This window comes from Tamandua tetradactyla, chromosome 6 (genome assembly GCF_023851605.1).
Source record: "Tamandua tetradactyla isolate mTamTet1 chromosome 6, mTamTet1.pri, whole genome shotgun sequence".
NCBI lineage: Eukaryota > Metazoa > Chordata > Mammalia > Pilosa > Myrmecophagidae > Tamandua > Tamandua tetradactyla.
The window spans coordinates 45,027,204-45,050,412 of NC_135332.1; the positions used below are offsets into that span (position 1 = coordinate 45,027,204).

At 36.8% G+C, this 23,209-nt stretch overlaps 1 protein-coding gene across 13 annotated transcripts in view; it reads right to left on the reverse strand.

Moving 5' to 3' along the window:
* Nucleotides 1-22,998, reverse strand: part of SYNRG (synergin gamma) — a 127,431-nt gene extending 104,433 nt beyond the window's left edge. For 4 of the 13 annotated variants that reach the window (XM_077165095.1, XM_077165098.1, XM_077165093.1 and 1 more), the window contains exons 1-3: nucleotides 22,825-22,997; nucleotides 16,788-16,828; nucleotides 13,077-13,198 (exon numbers count right to left, since the gene is read on the reverse strand). In XM_077165095.1, the coding sequence (XP_077021210.1) occupies nucleotides 13,077-13,198; nucleotides 16,788-16,828; nucleotides 22,825-22,901 (240 nt within the window). In that variant the 5' untranslated portion in view covers nucleotides 22,902-22,997. Of the gene's footprint in view, nucleotides 1-13,076; nucleotides 13,199-16,787; nucleotides 16,829-22,824 lie in introns of all 13 variants that reach the window. The other 9 variants (XM_077165097.1, XM_077165094.1, XM_077165096.1 and 6 more) reach the window with 5 other exon arrangements.
* Nucleotides 22,999-23,209: the final 211 nt, after the last annotated feature.

Consider the following 23,209-nt stretch of genomic DNA (forward strand, 5'->3'; position numbering starts at 1 on the left):
TTGCCCTTCAAAATTGAGGGAGATAATAAAATCTTCAAAGACAAAGAAAGACCAAGAGAGTTAGCCAACAAGAGACAAGAAATACTAATGGGAGTCCTGTCCACTGAAAAAAAATAAAGAATCAGGAGAGGAAAGTCTAGAGGAGGGTACAGAATTGAAGAGTGCCAGTAAGGGTAATTTAAAGGATAAAAACAGAGAGAGACAGAAAAGAACATACAGATCTGACAAATAAAAATTAAAAGATAAGATGGTAGATTCAAGAACTGCTTTTATAGTAATAATTTTAAAATGTTAACAGACTAAACTCAGCAATAAAAGATACAGATTGGCAGAATAGATTAAAAAATATAATCTATCCATATGCTGTTTACACGAGACACATCTTAACCCAAGGACAGAAATAAAGTGAAAGTGAAAGGATGGAAAAAGATGTTCTGTGTAAGCTGTCACCAAAAGAAAACAGGAATTAAAAAAATTTTTTAAAGAATTAAAAAAAACAAGAAAAAAAATAAAATAAAAAAGAAAGCAGGAATAGCTACATTAATATCAGATAAAATAGATTTTAATTATAAAGACATCATAAGTGACAAAAAGGACACTATATATTATTAAAAGAGACAATTCACCGAGAGGAAATAACAATCATAAATGCCTATGCTCCCCCAATCATAATGCTCCAAAGTCCACGAAGCAAACATTGGCCAAACTGAGGGGAGCAATAGACGTTTCAACAATAATAGCCGGAGACTTTAATACACCACTCTCCACTACAGACAGAACAACCAGACAGAGGATCAACAAGGAAATAGAGAACCTAAACAATGCAATAAATGAATTAGACATAATAGACATATATAGAACGTTACAACCCAAACTACCAGGATATACATTCTTCTCTAGAGCACATGTAACATTCTCCAGGTTAGATCATATGCTGGGACATAAAATAAGTCTTCATAAATTTAATAAGATTGAAATTATCCAAAGCACTTTCTCTGACCACAAGAGAATGAAGATAAATAATCACCAAAGAACCAGAGCTTTCACAAATATATAGGAATTAAACAACACACTCAATCAGTGGGTAAAAGAAGAAATTGCTAAAGAAATCAGTAAATATCTGGAGATGAATGATGAGTATACGACATATCAGAACTTATTATGGGATGTGGCAAAGGCAGTGCTGAGAGGGAAATTTAGTTCCCTAAATACCTATATTAAAAAACAAGAATGAGCAAAAATCAAGGACTTAACTGCTCAACTGGAGAAATTAGAGAAAGAACAGCAAACTAATCTGAAAGCAAATAAAAGAACATAAATAGCAGAGATTAAAGTAGAAATAAATTAACTGCAGAACAACAACAATAAAGAATTAAGAAAACCAACAGTTTGGTTCATTTAGAAAAATTAATTAACTCAGTGGACCCCTAGCTAGACTGAAAAGAAAAACAAAGAGAGGACAACAATAAACATAATCAGAAATGAAACAAGGGTTGCTACAACAGATCCTGAAGAAATTTGCCAACAAACTAGACAATTTAAATGAAATGGACAAATTACTAGATACACACGAACTACCTATACTGATTAGAGAAGAAATAGGAGATCTCAAGAAACTATTTATAAATAAATAGATTCAATCAGTCACCAAAATTCTTGCCACACCAGACAGCTTCACAGGGGAATTTCATCAAACATTCCAAAATGAACTAACACCAATCCTGCTCAAACTCTTCCAAAAGAAAACTGAGGAAAAGGGAACACTACCTAACTCATTTTATGAAGCCAGTATCACTTATGCCCAAACCGGACAAAGATGCTGCAAGAAAGGAAAACTGCAGACCAATCTCCCTAATGCATATAGATGCAAAACTTCTTGACAAAATACTAGCAAATCAATTCCAATCAAACATTAAAAGAATTATACATCATGACCAAGTAGGGTTTATACCAGGAATGCAAGGGTGGTTCAACACAGGAAAGTTAATCAACGTAATACAGCATATTAACAAATAGATAAAAACACTTCAAAAGGTAGGAATTGAAGGAAACTTCCTCAATATCATAAAAGGTACCTATGATAAACCCATAGCCAGCATCATAATTAATGGTAAGAAACTGAAAGAATTCCCTCTTAGATAAAGAATGAGACAAGGATGCCCACTGTCACCACTATTATTCAACATTGTACTAGAAGTCCTAGCAAGAGTGATTAGACAGGAGAAAGAAATAAAAGGCATCCAAATAGGAAAGGAAGATATAAAACTTTCATTATTTGCAGATGACATGATGTGATACCTGGAAAACCCTGAGAAATCTATGACAAAGCCACCTGAGCTAATAAACAAAATCAGCACAGTGGTGCGATACAAGATTAATGTATAAAAATCAGTAACGTCCCTATACACAAGTAATGACCTGTATGAGGAGACAATTAAGGAAAAAAATTTCATTCAAAAGGGCAACCATAAGAATCAGGTTTCTAGAAATAAGCCAAACCAGGGATGTCAAGGGCTTGTACACAGAAACCTACAAAACATTGCTAAAAGAAATAAAAAATGACCTAAATAGATGGAAAGACATTCCATACTCATGGATAGGAAGGTTGAATGTCATTAAGATGTCAATTCTACCCAAACTGATCTACAGATTTAATGCAATACCAATAAAAATCCCAACAACTTACTTTGAAGACTTGGAAAAACTAGTTATCAAATTTATTTGGAAGAGAAAGAGACCCTGAATAGCTAAAAATACCCTAAAGAAGGAAAGCAAAATGGGGGACTAACGCTTAACTGACTTCAAAGCTTACTATAAAGCCATAGTGGTCAAAATAGCATGGTATTGTCACAGACATAGAAGTATCGACCAATGGACTCAAATTTAGAGTGCAGTGATGGACCACCAAATCTATGGACAACTAATCTTCAATAAGGCCCTCAAATCCACTGAACTGGGACAGAAAATAATCTTTTCCATAAATAGGCATGAGAGAATTGGATATAAACAGCCAAAACAAAGAGGACCCCTACCTTACACCCTATACAAAAATTAATTCAAAATGAATTAAAGACCTAAATGTAAGAGCCAGGACCATAAAACTTATAAAAGAAAATACAGGGAAATATCTTTAAGATCTACTAATAGGATGTAGGTTAAACTTTACACCTAAAGCATAGCAGCAAAAGAAAAAATAGGAAAATGGGAACCCATTAAAATAAAAAAATTCTGTGCCTGGAAGGACTTTGTCAAAAAGGTACAGAGGCAGCCAACTCAATGGGAGAAACTACTGGAAACCACTTTTCAGATACAGGCTTGATATCCTGTGTACACAAAGAAATACACAGCTCAACAACAAAAGAACAAATAACCCAATTATAAAATGGGCAGAGGATATGAATACACACTTTTCTAAAGAGCAAATACAGATGGCTTAAAAGCACATGAAGAGATACTCATTTTCATTAGCTATAAGGAAAATGCAAATCAGGACAACAACGAGATATCACTTCACACCTATAAGAATAGCTGCTATTAAACAAAAAACTACAAATGTTGAAGATGTGGAGAAACTGGAACACTTATTCACTGTTGGTGGGAATGTACAATGGTACAGCCACTGTGGAAGACAGTGTGACATTCTCAAAAAAACTAAACATTGAGTTGCTCTATGACCTGGCAATACCAATATTCAGTATATGTGTAGAAAAACTGAAAGTAGTGACACAAACAGACATCTACACACCAATGTTCATAGTGGCACTATTCACAATTGCCAGGAGATGGAAACAATCCAAGTGCCCATCAACAGATGAGTGGATAAACAAAATGTGGTATATACATATGATGGAATATTATGCAGCAGTAAGACAAAATGAGGTCTTGAAACGTATGACAACATGCATAAACCTGAGGACATAATGCTGAATGAAACAAGTTAGATACAAAAGGACAGGTACTATATGATTTCGCTATTTTGACTCTGGTAAAGGTAATCTCAGAAGTGACACTGCAGAATATAGCATAATTAGAGGTGCACAAAAGCTAGAGATACAGAAAAGGCTACCCATGAGGTTGAACTTAAATGCAAGGGAACAGAGAGAAGTGATGGTAACTGATCAGTGGGGTTATATGTAACACTGCCATATTTAAGGTAAATATGATTGAAACAGGATGCACACTGCCATGTATTCCACTGATTAAATCTACAATTATAATTAAGTTCTTATATGAACTATTTAAAAGGTTTGATATTGAACAAACAGTCAATGATTGATGGGTATAAGTGGAAAACTAAAACTGCAGTCTATGGCCAAGAGTTAACAGGAAGACATCAACAGTACCACAGTACTACCAGGGGAAACTAATTGGTGGGGAGGGATAAGAGATAAAGGGTAGTTGTGATTTGATATTTGGTGAGGCTGTGTTTGTCAGTTCTTTGTCTCTATGGACCAATGAAAATTGCCTAAATTTGAGAGTGCTGCTCATTGTACAACCAAGTAAGGATACTGTAAGGCATGGTTTGTTTATTTTGGACATTATACATCATGGCCAATAAATGGAGGGAGCCGAAGGGTAAAATGACTGAGAAGCAGAATGGCAAACTGTGATAAATTTATATGATGGAATATGGTACAGTTACAAAAAGGAAGCACGTCAACAGGCACACAACGAACTGTATAAACCTTGGGGGCAATATGTTGCCCAAAATAAGCCAGAAACAAAAGAACAAATATGCTAAGATCTCTTTCAGAAAATACTCATAAAATAACTGGAGACTAAACTGTAAGCCTTTAGAGGAGCAATACTTAGTCTGAAGTTGTATTTCTACATCCTGAAACACTGAGCTATATGGGTATGAGCTGACATTTCCCTGGAACTGTAACTCTGTGACACCTAAGGCCAAGAAATGGAGTGCTACAGCCCTGAAAATTAGCATAGTTACATATATTAACAGTTAAAGTAACCGAAAAAGAGATCAGCCTTAATCAAAGATAAAAACAAAGTCAATCTGGCTGGGACTAAGGTAAATCAGAACATGGTAAAAAAATTATAGTGCATGGACTCTAGGCCTCCATCTCCTGTATGAAATCAAAGGCAGAGAGGTTTACTGTGTCTGGAAACTAAATCTTCTGTAACACACAATCTAAATCAATCTGTCTGGATAACTCATTTAAACAATCCAAACTCCTGGAGTCCAGAATGGGAACAAGGCCTTGTAATTCTGTACAGCTTAATGAAATTCCGGATAACATCTCAGACTATGACGGGCTAATAATTAAAAAGCACTGGTACAGTCCTTTGAGGGGCCAAAGAAAAAAACACAGAACCGTTAAATTTTCCCATATGGGAACCCCCTGGCACCCTCTCGAACATTGAGGACTCTCAAGAAAATAGACCAAGTCCTTGATTTTAAGGCTTGCCCTTATGAAACTTAATTTCTGAGTGGAGACACTAAGACTATTTATAAGGCCTAAGAACTGTTTCCAGGAAACCTGTTTTGGTGCTTAGATATGGCCTCTCTCGAAGTCCAACATTGCAAGGAAAATCATTACCTTCCACCCTACATGGGACAATACATTCAGGGGTGAAAGACTCCCTGACAATATGGGACATGATTCCCAGGGATGAGCCTGTCCCTGGCACGGTGTGACCGACAAGGCCTTCCTTACTAAAAGGGAGTAAAGAAGTGTAATAAAATAAGGCACTAGTACCTATACTCAAATATAGAGAGCGCAAATAGAGTCAAGAGGCTATACTAGAGGCTACTCTTATGCAAGCTTCAGTTAGATATTGCTAATTGCCATGGTTTGCTAACCCCCAACCAACATCACTCCTGTTGACTCTAGAGAACACCTAGGGCTCAAACTGAGACTGTAGAAGGTTTCATGCACTAAGTTTGCTTTCCTGGAACCTATACTTCCTGGAGGGTTCCTAGGTCAGATAAGTCCTGAAACCCAGAGGGTCCGGCCAAATGGAAGAAGCCCAAAGCTGTACTTATTAAATCATTATACTATCAACTTCATTCACCAATTCTAAAAAAAAATTGTGTAAGATTATTTTCTTTAATCCACATCCCCCAACTGTGATCAGGACCAGTGATAAAGGGATACAAATTCAGCACAATGAACCACTTAGTGAGAAAATTATCTTCAATTCTCCTGCAACTGTCAGAGTATAATAAAGAGAAAGTCACAAGTTAGTGCTGCTGTCTTTTTTTCCCCCATTTTTAAACAGTTTTATTCACACCTCACAGAATCCAACCTAAGTATACAGAAATGCCTTCACCACCACAATCTACATGAAGACATTTCCTTTTCTTCCACAAAGAATCCATACCCCTTCCCCATGCTCCCCACCCTGACGTACAGTTTTGGCATAATGCCTTTGTTACATTCAGGGGAAGCATATTACAACGTTACTGTTGAATACAGACCCTAGTTTCCATTGATTGTACTCCCCTTTCTCACGATCTATTTTCAGCATCCTGCAGTGTTGACATTCATTTGTTCTTCCTCTTGCAAAAATGTTTTTTATTTGTACATTTAATCACCATCACTATCTACTCTAGGCATTACTAAATTATACCATCTCACTCTTTAGCCTCTATCTTTCCTTTTGGTTTCATTTTTTTTGCCCCCAGGCCTCCTCCCTCAATCATACTCACATTCAGGTTCATTCAGTGTATTTATATTATTGTGCTACCATCAGGTAGTATTATGCTATCCATTTCTGAATTTTTACAATCAGTTCTGTTAGTGCTGCTGTCTTTAACACCTTTCTACCACTTGTTAATTCCCCTTTTCCTGTCTTGTTATTAGTGTTACCAACTTTCACCCAACCTTTTTTAAAATTTAAAACCACAGAAAATTTCAAAGAACAGTATATTAACACTTTGCCCTTTTGCTCTCTGTCACTGCACACACATACAGACAGACATACATAAAGTTTTTCTTTAGCTGAATTACATGTACCTCTGAATTACAAGGTAAATTGCAGATACAATAATTTCCTTTTCTAGGGAGGGGAAAGTAAGCCTCAGGCTTACAAACTCCAATAAGTAACAGTATCTAGTTAGAATTTGGTAATGATACTTTGATTTCATCATATTTATTTTTCAGTTACAAAATAACAAATGAATAGATTTTTTTTTCTATTTACTTTAGCAATATGAAGTTTGCTTTTAGAATGAATTTGTTTAAAGTTAATCGAATAAATAATACACAACGTCCCTTGTTCTGTCTTCACGATACAAAAATAATAAAAGTGATACTCAGATCAATGAAGTTTGGGAGTTAAGAACTCAGGCTTCTGAATAAAAAATAGCTTTTGTTTATACCTCTGCTCTGAAACAAGCTTTGTGATGTTGAACAAGTCACTTAATCTCTTTGATCACACTTTCCTTACCTGTAAAATGGGAATAAAAATATTACCTATCTCATAGTGTTCTTATGAGGACGGAATGATATAATACACACAGTGAATACAGCATATGCAAGCAACAAAGGTGGTTATTACTATTATTATTACTGGTTATTACTTATTATTGAAGAGTGTTTCAGCTGGAAGTAATGGCTGTGAGTCAAAGAAAGTTCAGAAACATGAAAAGTCCTAAGAATATTAAATCCAGAACATTAAATAATATAGTACCATTTGGAAAATGATTACTGATATTATTAACATTAATACAAGAAATAAAAACACTTCCTGCAAGCTCACTATGACAATGCCATATGTAATTCTTTCATCTAATCCTTACTATAACCATATTGGCTAGGTATTTTTACATTTCTATTTTACAGGTTTTAAGTGGCAAAGATGGGTTTAGAATTTAGGTCTCTTGACACCAAAATCCATGCCCATATCCACAATGCCCACAATCTACTGTTAATGTCCCCTGTTCTACTCAAAGTCCTTTGTTCTGTCTTCATGCTCACTACAAAACTGCCTGCCTCTAATTATGCTTCCCCAACCTGTCTGACTAATGTAAATTATGACGAGCACATACCACCTGCCAGATACTGTGTTAAGCACTTTACAAGCAATAGTTCACTTAATCCTCATAAGGACCCTAAAGAATAGCTATTAGTAACAGCTACACTCTACTAATGTGGCAACTGTAAAGTTAAACCTGTCCGAGGTCACAAAATTGACAAAATAACAAATTTAAATGAATCTAAGATGTCATCAATCATAATGTGTATCATTATTTCAAGTATTATAGGAAAGTAAAAAAATCACTGCCAAATGATCTTGAGAAACAGTCCTGCAGGATCACTTGAGTTGAATTAGGAACATGGGCTTAGAAGTATCATTCATCTATTCCAAAGGATTTGGCAATTCTGCTACTTGCTTTGTGGTAAGCAACCCTTATGCTTATATCTCAGAAACAAAACATAATACAAGGTGGTGAAAGGGTAACTCAGTGGTAGAATTCTTGCCTGTAATGCGGGAGACGTGGGTTCGATTTCAAAGCCTGCACATGCCAGGGGACAAAAACAAACAAACATAATATAGCTTCCTCTACTTATAGGTATTTTCTTCTTATAAAACCATGTGACTAAAAATAAAAAAAACAAAACAAGTGACTGATATTTTGTAAGAAAATATGGACTTTGAGTCATTTCTCCAAAAACTATATTCGCTTTACCAATATCAAACATATTGGTTTCCTTTCTCCTGTTTCCATGTCTTTTACATGCTCAGTTATCTCTTGTTTTTAATGTTAAATCATAATGTACTCTTTTTGAAGAATCAAATTCAATGTGGTAGTGTAATATCAACCATGAATATAACTCAGTTGGAGGAAAAATGTGAACAGCTTTGACCAAATTCACATATCTACAGGCAATGCCAACTACTTCAGGAATTGGATGACAAGGATTCTAAGATGCCATCACTTGTAAGATGCCTTCAGATGTGTTAATGTGCTCCAATTTGAAAGGATTACATGCCCTAGAAAAGCCATGTTTTAATCCTGATCCATCTTTTAATCCCTATTCAGTACTGTAGATTGGAAACTTGGTTAGATTATCTTCACTGAGATGTGACACACCCAACTGTGGGTATTAACCTTTGATTAAAGGGAGATGTGACCTCACCCATTCCAGGTGGATCTTGATTAGTTTACTGGGATCCTTTAAAAGATGAAACATTTTGGAAAAAGCTTGAGAGCAACAGAATCACAAAAGAGAAACAAGAACCACAAAAGCCCAGGCAGCCAGAGACCTCTGGAGATGAAGAAAAACACCCCTGGGAGAGCTTCATGAAACAAGAAGACTGGAAAGAAATCTAGCAGACTTCGGCCATGCTCGTCATGCATGTGAGAGAAACCCTGAACATCACTGGTCTTCTTGAACCAAGGTATCTTTCCCTGGATGTCTTAGATTGGACATTTCTATAGCCCTGTTTTAATTGGGACATTTTTCACAGCCTTAGAACTGTAAACTTGCAACCTAATAAATGCCCCCCTTTAAAAGCCATTCCATTTCTGGTATACTGCATTCCAGCAGCTTGCAAACTAGAACAACGTGATTCTAAATGGTCACCTTAGAATCGATGAAACATGGTGATAAGTGGCAGGGCAGAGAGTCAAACTCAAGCCTCTCTACTCTAATGCCTAATCATGCTCATAATCACTACACTATATTGGCCCTCTGTAAGTAGTACAGATGCAAAGCATACACTCATCACACACATGCCGTATTTCAAGTCTCTGGAACAATGACTTCCTTACTGAAAATCAATAAAGTAGCTTCTAATGATGATTTAATTTCCCATATGATTTGAATACAAAGAGAATGCACCCATCATGTGGACATGAGTATTCCTCTTCTCCTATGAGTTGTCTATATTTATCTTCTATACTTTCTTACTTTTCATTTAATTCCTTACTTTCTTCTAATTTGGCTTTGACTCCTAACCCCTAACACTCTATCAAAATTGCTTTCACCAAGGTCACCAATGAATCTTGCCTGGCTAAATCCAATGAAGATAAATAATCTTCAATAAGAAAATGGTTTTATAAATGTTGGCAAATGTATAGTATGAAATGCTAACTGGCCATCTAAATATATGAGATGGATTTATACCTCACCAATATTTCTGGATCCTTTTTTCCAGGCACATGGAGGAATTACACTTTCCTATCCCACTGAGGTTAGCAGGCACTTTTAACTTGCTTTGCCCAATGACCTACCTCCCTGCTGTATTTACCAGAGTTAACCATTTGCTTTCTCTTAAAACTTTTTCTTTCCTTAGCTTTAATGAACAATAAATTTTCATGTTATTTTTCTTTTATTTTTTCTCCATTACTGCTGCTGCTCCTCTTTAATCCCTCTACTAGTAACTCACTCTCTGATATTTAAATGTTGAAATTATGAAGGCTCTACCTTGGACTATTTTCTCCATCTAGTTTTCTTGGATGTTCTTATTCAACTCTGTGGAATCAATTACCTTCTATATGCTGATGACTCCCAAACCTATAATTTTCAACCCAGAGTGAAATAATTTGAGTTCCAGGACTGTTAATTAAATTTAAAGTGCCCCTGGACAACTTCACTTGAAAGTTTCATAGTGAAACTCATGTACCATCAAACAATCATGTACCATCAAACTCATGTACCATCAAACAATCTCCTCCAATGTTTTTCTTATTAACTAGCACTGCCAGTTAGTTATTCATGCAGAAAACTGGGATTCAACCTTCTCCTTTACTTTCACTTTCTCCTTTATTTTCAACAAGTACTACTGATTTCATTTCCTAAATAATTCTCAAAAATATCCATCTCGATCATGCATCTATGTGATGATGTTAAGAATTACTGATTGCATATGTAGAATGGTATGATTTCTAAATGTTGGGTTAATTTCTTTTTTTCCGTTAATTAATAAAAAAAAAATAAGTGAAAAAAAAAATATATATATCCATCTCTTCACCTTTCTGCCAACACCCTAATTTGAGTCACCAACATCTCTCACCAGCTCTCCTACTTCAGCTTTTTTTTAAAAATTTTATTTTATTTTTTTAACACCAAAAAACACAAAGCAATGGAAACATTCCTATTTTGATCATTCCATTCTACATATATAATCAGAAATTCACAATATCATCACATAGTTGCATATTCATCATCATAATCATTTCTAGGAACATTTGCATCTATTCAGAAAAAGAAATAAAACGAAAACAGAAAAAAAATTTATACATACCATACCCCTTATCCCTCCCTTCCATTGATCACTAGCATTTCAAACTAAATTTATTTTAACATTTGTTCCCCCTATTATTTATTTTTATTCCGTATGTTCTACTCGTCTGTTGACAAGGTAGATAAAAGGAGTATTAGACACCAGGTTTTCACAATCACACAGTCACACTGTGAAAGCTATTTCATTATTCAATCATCATGAAGAAACATGGTTACTGGAACACAGCTCTACATTTTCAGACAGTTCCCTCTAACCTTTCCATTATATCTTGAATAACAAGGTGATAGCTACTTAATGCGTAAGAATAATCTCCAGGATAACCTCTCGACTCTGGTTGGAATCTCTCAGCCACTGACACTTTGTCTCATTTCACTCTTCCTCCTTTTGGTCAAGAAGGTTTTCTCAATTCCTTGATGCTGAGTCTCAGCTCATTCTAGGATTTCTGTCCCATGCTGCCAGGAAGGTCTGCACCCCTGTGAGTCAGGTCCCACACAGACAGGGGGAGGGTGGTGAGTTTGCCTGTTGTGTTGGCTGGAGTGAGAGGCCACATCTGAGCAACAAAAGAGGCTCTCCTGGGGGTGACTCTTAGGCCTAATTTTAAGTCAGCTTGACCTATCCTTTGTGGGGTTAAGTTTCATACGAACAAACCCCAACCCCAAGACTGGGGACTCAACCTATAGCTTTGGTTGTCCACACTGCTTGTGAGCATATCAAGAATTCAGCTTGGAAAAGTTGAATTTCTCCCCATTCTCACCATTCCCCGAAGGCGGCTTTGCAAATACTTTTCCACTCACTGATCAAATCACTCTGGGATTCATCGGGGCATCACTCTGGACAAACCAACAATATCTCATGTCCTACCCAAGGTTCCAAGTACTTATGGTGTTCAATCAAGCTATCTACATAAGTTATATTAGGAAATGCACTGGTCAAAATATAAATTTTGTACCAAATAAACATTTTTTGCTTTAGTCTCACATATAAGTTGAAATTTTAAAATATTAATTACCATCTATTTCCAGCACCCTGCATACTTCAGCTTTTTAATGATCTCTCCCCAACCACTCTTGCTCAAATTGTTCTCCAAACAATCACAATGATCTTTTTGAAACACAAATCTGACCACATTCCTTTACCGCTTTAAGCTATTTAATGGCTCCCTAAACATTAAAATAAACTTCAAAACTTTAACATGGTTTGTAAGTTCCGTGCATGTTCTGACCATGCCCACCTCATTTCAAGTTATTCATCTCTCTGCTCACTTTTCTAGAGGAACAACAGACTGATTTCAGTTCCTCAAACCTGCCAAACTCCCTACTGACTTAGGGCCTTTGTAAATGAAAGTCCTTCAGCCCGTGTACTCTTCTCCCACCTTTTTACCTAATTAACACTTTTTCTTCAAATTCAGCTTACATGTCACTTCCTCAGAGTTTTTCTGACCCTCGATGCTATCTTAGGTCCCTATATATGTTTTTATTGCACATGTACCCTTCCTTTGTAGAATTCACCAAGGTTCCTATTTCATATTTAAGTTTGTACTCAACTGTAGATGGATAAAGTACCATTCTGATTGCATACATCAGTCTCACATATGAACAACATTATGCTAGACTCTTTAAGAGATAAGTCTGCTTTTAGCATGCCAACAAAGTCAGATTTTTGAACTTCGGTAAATTTATCAACTAAATGAATGCCATTTCTCTTATTTTCTCTCACTCTTACAAATACATCTTTATTTTATTTTGAAGGAAGCCACATAAGAGGCAACTGCACTTATTTCTAAATATGAAGTTAAGCTCTGAGTATGCAGATATATGTAAAAACAAATAATAACTCTCTAAACAATTAGCTAAAGAGGCAAGTACCTGCATAGCAATAGGTCCTTGGGGCATCTGTGAGCTGTAATTCATTCCCATCATGCTTTGCATATTAGGCTGCATGACAGAGACCATAGGAAATCCTTGTTGCTGCATAGGTATCATGCCTGCTGAAAAACATAGAGGAATCATTAAGTCAATGTGTTTTAAAGTTCACTTTCTTGGAAACTTAAGTACCCAAAGGACTTGTTACTTGGAAAGGAGCACAGTATAGAGGAAAAAGCACAGGCTCTAGAGTGAGATTTGAGTTTGAATTTCCAATTCTATCACTTATTCAGCTATGTGATCTTGAGCAAATTACAAAACTTTACCTGTAAAATGAGGATAATATCTGTTCTACAGAATTTTTATGCACATTAAAAACATTAACAGTATAGCCTAATTGTGGTATTCATCCTTCAAGATGGTCTCCAATGATCTCCGCATCTTACAATTCTTACCCTGTGTCATCTCCTGCAATGCAGAATAGGGTTAACAGTATAACCAATAAGCTATTGTGGAAATGACACTGTGTGCTTCCGAGGCTAAGTCTTCTTAAGACCTGTATGTCTTTGTAAGACACTGTAGCTTCCTACTCGCTCTTTTGGATCACTTACACTAGAAAAAGCCAGCGCCATGTCATGAGAATACTCAAACAGTGCTATAGAGAGGTTCATGTGGGGAGGAACTGAGGCCTCCTGTCAAAAGGCAGCAAGAATTTGTGATCTATGTGAGTGAGGCATCTTGGAAGCAGTCCATCCAGGAACCCATCAAGCTTGCAGATGACTGAAGCCCAGGGCAACATCTTGACCGCAATTTCATGAGAGGCCTGAGCCAGAACCACACAGCAAATCTGCTCTGGGTTCCTGATTCACAGACACAGCATAAAATAATAAAATGTTTATTGCTTTAAGTTTGGGGGTAATTTGTTATAGAGCAATAGATAACCAATACAAAAACAGTTAAGAACATAAACTCTGGAGGCTAACTAGAAATGCCACTTACTAGCTTTGGGGCCTTTGGCAAATTGCTTAGCTTCTTTCTGTGTCTTGGTTTCTCATCTTGTGAAACTATTTAATACCTAATATGCTCAAAGACGCTTTCCTTACATGAATAGTTAATACAACATTTACCGCAAAACAATCATCACCATGCAAAATACATAATGCAATGGCAGTAAAATTATGTGAAAGTATGATTTAGACTAGTATTCCTCCCCAAATTTTCCAATGAAGAGCAGAGAAAAATGAACATCTGTTTCTATGGGGGTTCATAAATATTAAACGTCCACTATTTGTTAGGCACAGTTCTAGATACTTGCTATGCAGGAGTGAATAAAACAAAATCCCTACATAGCCCAAATGCAAATTTCACTCTAAATTTTCATTTTAGCATATATTACATCCATGTTGGTTCTACTATATGGAGCTTTTAACCTAATTTTCAAGTAAAAAAAAATTAAAGTCCAGGAAAGTATACTACATTTATGTTGTGGGTTTTGTGTACCTTCAAGATTATTTATATACAGCTTAATTTCATGAGCATGGACATTCACATTTTTAAGTAACAGATATTAGAAGCATGCCATCTGTCTATTTATTCAACCATTATTCAAATATTTGAAGGCCTTCTCATTGCCAAGCACCATTCTAGGGACACAGCAATGAATGAAACCAGGTCCTTGCCCTCATGAAGCTTACACTGTAATTGGGGGAGATAGATAATAAAAAAATAAATACGTCAGGCGGTGATAAAAGCGACGGTAAAAAATAAAGCAGATAAGTACAATGGTGGTTCAGTGATAGAATCCTCACCTGCCATGCCAGAGGCCCGGGTTCAATTCCCAGAGCCTGCCCATGCCTAAATAAATAAATCAGATAAAAGGGAAAGGAAATTAGGAAAAGAGATGGTTGCTATTTTATATATGAACATCAGGAAAGTTTTCACTAATAGCATGGCATTTGAGCAAGGACCTAAATGAAGAAAGGGCCATTAAGATATCTGGGAAGAATATTCCACACAAAGCTACAAGAAATGGAAGGGATATCAAGGAGATATCAAGGAGAATTAGAATGCAAAGTATTATTTATTTTAATTAACTATTTTTTATTCTTAAATGGGCGATTCAGGTATTTGGTACAACATTCAAAAGGCATAAAAGCGTACCAAGTGAAAACAAGTCCTTGTCTTCACTGTCTCCTGTCTCTCTTCTATCTCCTTGTGGCAACCCCTGCCGACAGTTTTGTATATACTTTCTGAAATAATCTACGTATAATTTAAAGCCTTTAAATTATTAAAAATTTCATTCTAACATACTTTGTAAAAAAAAAAAAAAATCTCAAAAACAATTCCAAATTCCAGAAGAAAAAATATCAGACAACCTTTGGGATCTCTTTTTGTCCTGTTCCTTTTCATCCCATATGCAGATTTCTACATAAAGTTTATAAAAATGTAAAATAATGAGCCACAATAAACTTATGTTCTAGAGAACAAAAGGTCTCAAACCATTTGATCTAAATCTGGGCTCCACCTAACTACGGAAAGCTTAAATAATGTATAAATGTGAGCACCATGAAAAGAATACAACTGACCCTTGGAAAAATTTACCTGAAACCTCCAACACTTATTATAAATTGAGATAAACTCCATATGAGCCACTGACTACCTGCTAGTGAGTCTCTCTTTATCTCTCATCTCTATTGGTGACCTAGGAGTCTCTGTTTCTCTATGAAGTCTAACATGACCAATCGATGCTGGCTTTGCGAGAAGGGCCAATTTTCAGAAGCAACTTGGAAGGGGGTGGAGGGAAGAGATATAGTGAGCAGAAGGAGGCAAGAGAAATAAGGCCAGATACATTCCTCTTTGAACGCTGTGTTCCAGTTGCATAGCAGCACTTAAATCAAGATCATATCCCTTCACTACTGTTCCCTAAGAGACAGCTAGAATCAGTATTGATGGGCCCTTGTCTGAAAGCAAGAGAGAACAGGTATTCCTAGTAGAGATATTTCTAGGAATAACACTGAGACTTAATTGGTATAAAATGAATCAGAATGCTGATTTTTTTTTAATGTACATGATTATAATAAGACCAAATTCATATAGAGAAAACATGGCATTGTAGAACAACTATAAAGGTTCATTTATTTGCACAAGAAACATCTATAAAGAACCTATTATGTGCAATCAGCATGTTGGGTGCTGGAGATATTGACAAGAATAAGGTAGACATGGTTCCTGTCCTATGGCTTACAATCTAGCAGAAGACTAGAAGGAGAAAGAATCATTAAGGTAATTACAGCTTGTTTCCTTTTTGTTACCTGTTAACGTTTTTTTCTTTTTTTTTTTTTTTTACATGGGCAGGCACCGGAAATCGAACCTCTGGCATGGCAAGCAAGCATTCTTGCCTGCTTAGCCACCGTGGCCCCCTGTTAATGTTCTTGCCCTGAAAGTTCCCTTATATCTCTGAGGTTAGATGACACTCTGTTAACATAATGTTTAAGTAAGTTTAGGAAAGAGATTCTTATCTCCCTCAACAACCCCAACATAAACAAATTGCACAATTTTTGAGAAGTTTTAAGAGTAGCTGTTATAAAGATTCAAAACTATAGGAAAATTTTACTCTATTCAGCAGCAACAGAATTTATATTTTACTGACTTAATCCCCAAATTCAGACACATAATAGTGAAAAAGAAAAGTTCAAACCTTAAGCTTTCACATACCTTGAGAGGGTCTTATTCTACCTGTAACAGGAAACATGAAGCTGAAAACAGAACAAAAATACATCATAATCTTCATACGCACAAAGATTTCAAACAAAATACATAATTTTTATTACAAACAAAAGAATTGCAAACAGGGCCCTGGTGTTTGTTTTGTATTGCCCAAAATCAAGACAGACTGAATGTCCACAAGATGCCAGAAGACCAGGAGCTATTCCTAGCTCTGTCATTATTTGATCTCCCTGGATTTCAAGTTCTCCATTCATAATATGACAGGGTTGGATTAGATTCAATTCAGTGAACATTTAGAGTGTCCACAACATGAAAGGATTAGATTAGCTAGCAGTCTTGTGGAAGAGACATGAAAATACTAACTGTAACACAGGACAGAATGTGCAAAGTGCTACAACAAAGGTCCAAAATACTAACAGCTATGGGAAGAAAAAGATTAGTTTTGATGGGTTATATCTTGGAAGGTTTTGTGAACGTGGCTTTTGAGTGGATCTTAAAGTAAAAGAAAAGCACGCTACACAGCGTGAGCTTCAAGACTGGAAATACACTTCATGTTCAGAGAAATGGTTTAAGGTTGAATACAAGATATACAATTAGAAATATAAGCAGACTGTAGAGGACCTTAAAAATTTTTATTTTATTTTGAATATCGTATGAAGTTGTCACAGGTTTTTATTTATTATTATTATTTTTTAACATGGGCAGGCACGGGGAATCGAACATGGGTCTCCGGCATGGCAGGTGAGAGCTCTGTCACAGAGCCACCACTGCCCGCCCCCCTTCCTTTTTTTTTTTTTTTTACATGGTTTCAGAGGTTTTTAAGAAGAGTGACATGATCAGAAATGCAGTAAGAAGACCAAGTAAAAAGATCACAAGTACTCTTAATAAGAGATGAAAAAAGTCACAACTAGAATAGTGGGAATGAAAAAGAAGTGAAAGAAAGATACTCAAAAAGAAGGATCAATAGGACTTGGCAACTGCCAAGATAGGAAACAGTAGCGAAAAAGCAGAAAGGGCTAAAGATGATGCTGAGATGAGCCTGAGTTAAAGATGATGCTAAGATAAACCTGAGCAGTCGCCAAGGATGGTGATGCTGTTTACTGAAAATAAGAACCCAGTATGAGTAGGTCTGGGAAGAAAGTGATAGGAGTGCTGTCCACAAGAAGCAGTCTAACAACAGGCAGTCAGAAAAGTAACTGAAACCCAAGAGAGAGATAAAAGATTAAAGCTAACTAGGCTCCTTTAAATAGAGGTGAATAATAATAATAATAATAAAGTTCTGGTTGTTGATGAAATGGCCAAAAGAATGTGCATATACAGTGAAAAGATGACTAAATACAACCGTAGAGAATTCTTACAGTGAACACTGAATAGGGATGGTCACTGAGAACAAAGGAAGTTGGTTATAACTGAGGAAGAATGGCATTTCAGGAAGAAGCAAGAAGTTTCCAGTATCTAAAGCTTTAGAAAAACTGATCAGAAGTGGATTAAGAAATAAGTCATTGCTCTGAAAAATGATGATGGGGGAGGGGGAGTGAATGGTTTCAAGAGACGAAGAGGAAGGGGCCTACAAGGAGAAAGTTCAGTATACAGAAGATACAACTTAGTGATTGATAAAATAAGATCTTTAAGGGAATGGGATCAACATAGTATGGTAACAAAAGGGATTTCCATTGAAAAGGAAGAAGGACTTTTTTCTCTGAGTTTGGAGAGAAAGATTAAAAAATCTGAGTGGGAAAAGCTTAATCTGGGAGTGACAGATCTGAAAAGGGTTTCTGGGTAATCTTTACAGAGTTGAATGAAATCCAAAAATTGTATGCCAAATTTGTGTCCTTTCATTTTTCTAGTATGCACCTGCCCTCCCTAGGAAAAAGACTAAAAATCAACTGTAGAGTCTTATCTTTAAAACGTTTTGCAGATTTTTTAATTTTGCAAGATGGCTTACAGAGTTATAGGTGGACAGTCCCAGATATGCAGGTGCCTTACTCAACTGACAAGTCACTGACTGGCTGTCTTACGATTTTGTAGAGGATCTTGCAAACTCTGCTACTGACAAACAGGCCTTGCACTCAAAGATAGGTCTGACTGTGAACAGCATAAGCTCAGAAACGTGTTAACTGGATAAAATATTTAAATTGCAAGTTGAAATTTGGTAGTACTCAGTTTTGTTTTTTAAGTTACATACTTAGGGTCAATATATTTAAGTAATCAACTTGCCTGGACTTTTCCAAATTAGCCTTAAAGATTAAAATTATCAATATGGCTTAGTAAACTGGAAACTCAAGTTACATTTTTTTTTTCAAGCTCTGCTATAAAGTAACTGAAGCTCTCAGCAGTCCCATGAACTGCCCTGCCAGGTTTCCCTCTGTCAAATGAGAACAGCAGAACCACAAACTAGTCAAAATCTCAACCAAGACAACCAAACCGACAAGAAACAGAGATATATAGATAAACAAAACAAACAAGGAAAAACTAAATTAAGAACATTACTGACAAGTATGACTCACTCCAGTTAAAATTTTCTAATCCAAACTCCTTCGTATACCCCATATACCGTCCACGTTTCTCTAAAATGTTTAGACAATTAACATCAACATTTTTAAAGATTGGTTAAACAAGCTGCTAAGAAATTGAAAAGACAGCAGCGCTTAACAAAAAAAAAAACTGAGTAGCAAGATCATCAATAATTTTATTTAAAATGTAAACTCACTAACTCATTACTACTGATGTGAGCATGTAGATCTCACCCATCCTTTTTGTTGTTACTTTTGCTACCAGCTTAATCAACCCTTCATTTCTCAGGTCTGGACTCCTACAAGACTTCCTAATGGATCCTCCCACCTCCAGACTCTTGACCCCTCTAACGCAGCTCAGGCAGTACAGGTGAGCTGCATCTTCCCAAATGGCCACTTCGATAATGCCACTCCTGGAGTTATAAAACTATGTAACGATACCCTCTTACCTTAATTTCCTTCGTTTATATTCAAAGCCCTCTCCAATTTTGCACAACTTTCTTTTTTCAGTTTTATCTCACAAAACTCCTCACTGCCCTCTTCCCCTCAACTCAGCTGCCACAGTCAGTCTGGCCTACCTGCTATTCCCCTAATGTTCACTAGGTCATCCACCTTTTTGCCAATCTTGACCATATCCTCCCACTGAGTGGTCCAGCTGGAATACTACTACTTAATTGCCTTTGCTGTAGCCTGAAATCCACAAGTACTTATTGAATGTTTTTCAAAGTGCAATAATGTGTTAAGAGCTATGGAAGATGGAAAGATGAGAAAGCCCCCAAGGAGCTTATAAAAAAGCAGGAGAAAACAGACAAGTTCACAAATAATACCACAGAAGGGTGTGATCTCTTTGTTCTCCTTTATCTTGTATTATATTCTTTTGCACATGCCCTGAGAATGAGAGCCATGTCTTGTTATCTTTTGAATTCATTACAGTGTCAAGAACAGTGTCTTACACATGTAGCTTTATCAGTGACTTAGTAGTTGAATGATTACAGTTAATCCAGATCTTTCAACTCTTTTTCTGCCTTACCTGACTTAAAAAAACAAACAAACAAACAACTTTATACTTCTCATGTCCTGGGCACATTTTGTTCTTTATAAAGCTACCATTTATTCTAAAACAGTCCATTCAGGATACCAATAAAAAATAAGCTAATATTAACAAAACTGGAAAATACCATTGCTTTTTATTTAGTCTCAGAATAGAGATGTGTTAGTAATATGGTGAGTTACAGCATTTCACAGATTTTCTCCATTAAAAGCTTAGAGAGAGTGCCAGGTTCTTTTCCATTTTCCCAAAACACACTTCGGCCAACATAATATTACCTTTCTTACAAAATAAATTTAACCCTTACTTACCACTGCTCTCTCAAAACCATGATATTTTTTCTTTATTGCATGCACTGCAATAAATGCTTCTCAGAAACTTTCCAATATGGAAACTTTCCATATTGGAAAGCTTCCAATATGTGAACTACATTTACCATACTTCTCTTTTTTTTACTCCGGGCGGCCGCGGCGTGAACCTGCACGCAAGCCAGCCACCCGAGTACCATACACTTTTAAGGTAAGGATTATTTTAACCATTTCTCTCTCTCGCATAATCTCTAGATTTACAATGCAGATGTTACTTATTACATTTACAGAGAAGAGAAAAATAAATTTAAATCAGTCAATTTCTATCAAAATTCAGGTCATATATATAAAAAAGTATTGTGTCCATGGAACAATCACTATAAAATACTAAGTACTAAAAGGGAAATGATTCACTCAACTTTCTACACCAGTGGCTCTCCCCAACCAAAAAGTTAAAAAAATAAAAATCTGGGCCTAGAATAATACATTCTTTTTTAAGATTTATTGGGCAGTGCAACAGTGGCTCAGTGCCAGAATTCTTGCCTGTCATGCCAGAGGCCCGGGTTCGATTCCCGGAGCCTGCACATGCCAAAAAAAAAAAAAAAAAAATTATTGATAAATATCCTCACAAGTACAGTCCAACCATATTATACAATTAATGTTTCACAATATCATCACATAGTTGTATATCCTTCACCATGATCATTTTTAGAACATTTGCATCATTCCAGAAAAAGAAATAAAAAAGAACTCATACATCCCATACTCCTTACCCTTCCCTCTCATTTACCTGCATTACCAAATTCTTGTAAGTTAATTTCTTTCCCAGAACTCAATGCCACAATTAATCATATATTTAATCAAAATAAAATGTAATGCCACTCAGAAACGCTTTAGAAACTGGTATCAGAAATAGAGATTATAGTTTTCTTCTCCAGTCACAAACTGACTTACAGCAATGCTCATGAAAAATTCTAACCGAACAGTGAAAACTAGAGAAAAGAGAAAGAAAAAAAGTTTTAAAACTGAAGTAAAAGATGTACAGAGAAAATGACAGGTGGTTCACTAAACAGCAACTACTCTTTTTCTCCAGCATATATATTAGTCGCTAGAAGAGGTGATAATTTCAGAGACTTGACAACAGTGCTCATGATGCCAAAATTAAAACATTAAATATTTAATGTTAAATAATAGTTTATTAAATAATACTTTGTTTCCCAAACATAATTTAGGATACTGAAGATACAATGCCAGTTTTACCTCCAAAGGTGTGTGCTGGCTAATAAAACAAAATCAATAGGTCATCATAAAAGTGGGATGAAAATTTCCCAGAATAAAATATTCCCTTAAAATGACAATGGCCTGAAGTTGCAAATGTTCATCTCTCTTTTTCTTCTGGGTATAAGAACCACAGGTAATTATTAGCTGAAATATAACAGAGGCCAGATTTGTTTATCGGTTAAGTAAAAGACTGGAAGCTTTGTTCTAGTAACTGCGTAACTGCTCTTAACAATGACTTTTTTTTTTTGTTAAATGCCTATTCGAAAAGGAGACATACAAGTTAATGTTATGTCTACAGGACGAGCTCTATCGCAAGACAATTACTAATTCAAAGGTCTTCAGATTTTCCTGTTGTTTCTCGAGTGTTAAGGAAATAAATAAAAAGGAAAGGACACTGCGAGAGAGGAAGACAAACATTACACACACACATCTTGGAAACATCTTTGCGATGAGATTTTTCAGAGCCTTTCTTAGAACTTATCCCTGATCATGATCAAGAAGCGCTGGAAAAGGGAAATCTCTGGTCGCCTCAAATTTATTCAGAACAGGGCTAAAAGCGAGGAGTCGGGGTTCCTTATTCACCCAGCCTTCAGCATCCTCTTAACAGGGCGCGCTCTAGCTCCCGGCTCAAGCCTAGGCAACCAGTGCTTCCTGAGCCCGAAGCACAAAAGTCAGGCGCCCGGGCTCCACCCGCCCCCTTCGTCTTAGGTCCCTGGACGACAATCCTTCTCCCGTAGCCCAGTTCCGAAGGAAAAGGGGTCAGAGCTGGCGGAAACCGCCATAACTGCCAAATACCCCTCGTCACTACGGGACCAGCCCTACGTCGGCAGGGATGAAGGAGTACCGGCGCGCTCCGACTGGCTCTTCACACCCACCTGCCTCCTCCGGCTGTCCCCGTACCAGCTCCCGCGGCCCCACCGCCACCAGATCCCGCTCCTGGCCGCAGCGCCATGTTGCTCCCAGCCTGCCGCCGCCACTACCGCCACTTAGATGTGGCTGATAGCCACTTCCGGGGCAAAGGCCTGGCCCCACCTCGCCTCGGCGACAGGGCGGGGCCGTGTACCACGTGACTCTCCCAGCCCCCTGGGGGAGGAGCGGTGCACCTTCGTCACGTGATTCCGCCGCAGCCCGGTTTGCAGGATAGGAAAATGAGGATTCTGCAGGTGCAATTCTAGCTCCGGGGATGATGGGGCCGGCGCAGCTCCATTGGAGCTGATTCACTTTCTGGCAAGGTCCTCTGAAGGGCCCAGCTGGCACTGG